Genomic DNA, 3,878 nt, shown 5'->3' on the forward strand with positions numbered 1-3,878 from the left:
TTTTGAGAAATACAAGGGGAATACTTGTCCTAAGACACATGTCCGAGCTTACTATCGCAAAATGCATGTGTACTCTGAGGACGAAGGATTGTTGATGCATTTCTTCCGAGATAGCCTGACTGGGGCATCCTTGGAATGGTATATGAGATTGGAGAGGGCTAACATCCGAAGTTGGAGGGACTTAGTCGAGGCCTTCATAAAGAAATATTAGTATAATATCGACATGGCACCAAATCGTACTCAGTTACAAAATCTAGCCCAGAAAAATAATGAGTCTTTTAAGGAGTATGCGCAGAAATGGCGCGAGTTGGCGGCTAGAGTCCAACCGCCTATGCTGGAAAGAGAGATGATGGACATGTTCACTAACACTTTGGAGGGCCAATATTACTCCGCCTGCTCTGCATCTTCGAGCTTCGCCGATTTGGTTATGATCGGTGAACGTATTGAAAGTGGGATTAAGGTTGGAAGAATACAGAATACAAGTGCTGCTAGTTCCTCCTCTGGGGCTGGTGGAAAGAAGCCATACAATGGATTTGCTAAGAAAAGGGAGGGCGAAACAAGTGCTGCTTACTATGGTCAAGGTAAGGGCTATGCTCATCAACAAGTAGCCGCTGTAACTATACCAAATGCACCTTTTCAGCAATATCAACAACAACGGTATCCGCCACGTCAGTATCAACAACGACCGAAAATGCCAGAAAGGGTTTTTGACCCGATCCCGATGATGTATGCACAAGTATTGCCGTATCTCCTCGATTTGAAGTTGGTCCAATTGAGGACTCTGGCCATTCCTGCTAAGTTGCCTGCTAGTTGGGATGCCAACGCAAGATGTGAGTTCCACTCTGGGTCACCTGGACATAATATTAAAAATTGTAAAGTATTGAAACATAAGGTCCAGGATCTTATCGACTCTAAAGCCATCGAGTTTACTCCTACTCAAGGACCTAATGTTGTTCAGAATCCTATGCCTCCCCATGGAGCTCATGCTGCAAATGCCATTGAGGTTGTTGAAGATGCTCGCTTGGTCAAGGATGTGATCGAATTGGGCTCTCTGTTGCCATTATTGAAGAAGGAATTATTGAGGATGGATCTATACTCTGGTTGTGGGGAATTCTGTGCTGATTGCATGGCCATTTCCTCAGTTTGTGATAAGGTGAAAAGTGGGGTTCAACAGTTGATAGATAGTGGGTATCTACAGTTTGAGCGTGTGCGTCGTCCTGAAATGGTTGAAAATGAAGTTAATGTGGCATCCATTCCGTATATTCCTGCCAAGATTCCAATTCCCGCCCGAGCACCTCCTTTGGTTATTACATTGCCTGGTCCCGTCCCGTATACTAGTGAAAGAGCAATCCCATGGAATTATGGGACAAAAGTTTTCTACCAAGGGGCCAAGTATGAGATCAAGTCGCCGGTTGAGAAAGAGGATGTGGATAATGTTGTTGTCATTGGAAGAATGACAAGGAGTGGTCGTATTTTCAATCCTCCCCAGAATACTCGCGATGATAATGCAGAAGCTTTAGCTCAAGCAAAAGGGAAAAGAGTGGTAGAAGATACAGTGGATCACGGGCAAAGCTCTAATTCTGAAGATACTGTGGCCAAAGAGATGGAAGAGTTCCTAAAGATCATCAAGAAAAGTGAGTATAAAGTGGTTGACCAACTGAGTCCAACTCAATCAAAGATTTCGATTTTGCAGTTGCTCCTGTGTTCGAAGACACATCGAAATGCTTTATTGAGACTTCTAAGTACTGCCTTTGTCCCTCCGGAAATCTCAGTGAATCAACTTGAAGGAGTGGTGTCAAACATCAACGCTGGTAATGGATTGGGATTCACTGATGCAGACTTGCCTTCCGAAGGTAGAAACCACAATAGAGCTTTGCATATATCAGTGGAGTGTAAAGGGACTATGTTATCACGTGTTCTCGTGGATACTGGATCTTCTTTGAATGTATTACCGAAGTCATCTTTGATGAGGCTAGATTATTCTGGTGTTGAGATAAGGCCGAGTGAACTAACGGTGAGAGATTTTGATGGCTCAAAGAGATCAGTGTTTGGGGAAGTTGACTTGCCAATAATGATAGGTCCCCAGCTCTTCACCATTACTTTCTTTGTGATGGATATCCACGCGTCTTACAGTTGTCTCCTGGGACGTCCATGGATCCATGCTGCTGGGGCCGTGACTTCCACATTGCATCAGAAACTCAAGTTCGCAACTCAAGGAAAGATAGTCACCATATGTGGGGAAGAAGAACACGTAGTAAGTCATCTCGCGTCTTTCAGGTATATTGAGGTGGAAGGAGAGGTCCACGAGACACCATGCCAAGCTTTTGAGGCTGTCCAGACTATCAAGATCCCCTATGTTGAAAATAAGAAGTTGGAGGCCCCCATGTCTTCACTAAAGGAAGCTAAAGCTGTGGTTGAGTTTGGTCATCCTGAAAGATGGGGCCGAGTCTTGGATTTACCGATCAAGCAGGATAAATGTGGGATTGGTTATCAAGTGGGTCAGAGTTCATCTAATGAGGCCCCCAAGAAGCCCGGAACTTTCGTTCCGATCAAGTTCTCTAGTGCTGGCATTGGCAAGGATCATATTTGTGCTGCTGATGATGATATGGATAGCGATTATGATATCGAGGGATGGATCAAACCATGTGCCCCAGGACATAAGCTTCTCAACTGGTCATCCGAGGACATCATCTCAATTGCTTTTGATCAAGAGTAATACTATTTGTTTTTGTTTATCATGCAATAATTCATGTGTTCTACCCAAGACACAGTGAACACATGTAGGGCATCATTTGTTGTTTTTCAATGTTAAAATCATTAATAAAAGGACGTTTTTGCATTCAAACATTTTTGTTCCATGTCTTTCATTTTCTTTTTTACTTTTAGGTTTGTTAAATAAAAAAATGGCAACGTTTCTTATTCATCATCATCCCTCCATTCTAAAATAAGGCATAAATCATAATTCATGCAGATCCACTTCTCCTCCAGATTCTGTTGATAATGATTTTGCTATGCCTCGTTATGACTTCAACAATCCTATCTACATCGCTGAAGAAGGGGATGAAGAAGATTGTGAACTCCCTGATGAGTTGGCCAGATTATTGAAACAAGAAGAGAAAGTGATCGAGCCACATTAAGAGCCTATTGAGACGGTGAATCTTGGCACCGAAGAGATGAGAAGGGAGGTTAAAATAGGGGCTTCTTTGAAAGAGGATGTAAAAGAAAAGTTGATTGGAATGTTGAAGGAGTATTCTGATATCTTCGCTTGGTCTTACAAAGATATGCCTGGATTAGATACTGATATTGTTGTGCATAGGTTACCCCTTAAAGAATATTCTCCGCCTGTCAAACAGAAACTCAGAAGAACACGCCCTGACATGTCCAAGAAAATCCAGGAAGAGGTTCAGAAGCAGTTTGACGCAGGTTTTCTCGCTGTACCGGTTTATCCGCCATGGGTCACCAATATTGTGCCTGTGCCCAAGAAAGATGGGAAGGTACGAATGTGTGTCGACTATCGAGATCTGAATAGAGCGAGCCCGAAGGACGATTTCCCGCTTCCTCACATTGATGTGTTGGTAGATAATACTGCTCAGTTCTCGGTTTTCTCCTTCATGGACGGTTTTTCCGGGTACAATCAGATAAAGATGGCGCCCGAGGATATGGAAAAGACAACATTCATTACACCATGGGGCGCATTTTGTTACAAGGTCATGCCATTTGGGTTGAAGAATGCTGGGGCAACCTATCAAAGAGCTATGGTGACTTTGTTTCATGTCATGATTCATAAGGAGATCGAGGTCTATGTGAACGACATGATTGCAAAGTCCCATACTGAGGAGGAGCATCTTGTTCACTTGAAGAAATTGTTTGAGAGGTTA

At 43.2% G+C, this 3,878-nt stretch overlaps 1 protein-coding gene across 1 annotated transcript; it reads left to right on the plus strand.

Moving 5' to 3' along the window:
* The first annotated feature begins 223 nt into the window (after window positions 1-223).
* On the plus strand, window positions 224-2,716 carry LOC131635725 (uncharacterized). Its single transcript, XM_058906370.1, has one exon. The coding sequence runs from the start codon at window positions 224-226 to the stop codon at window positions 2,714-2,716; it is 2,493 nt and encodes an 830-aa protein (XP_058762353.1).
* The last annotated feature ends 1,162 nt before the right edge of the window (window positions 2,717-3,878 follow it).

Source organism: Vicia villosa, unplaced genomic scaffold (assembly GCF_029867415.1).
Source record: "Vicia villosa cultivar HV-30 ecotype Madison, WI unplaced genomic scaffold, Vvil1.0 ctg.001537F_1_1, whole genome shotgun sequence".
Classification (NCBI taxonomy): Eukaryota; Viridiplantae; Streptophyta; class Magnoliopsida; order Fabales; family Fabaceae; genus Vicia; species Vicia villosa.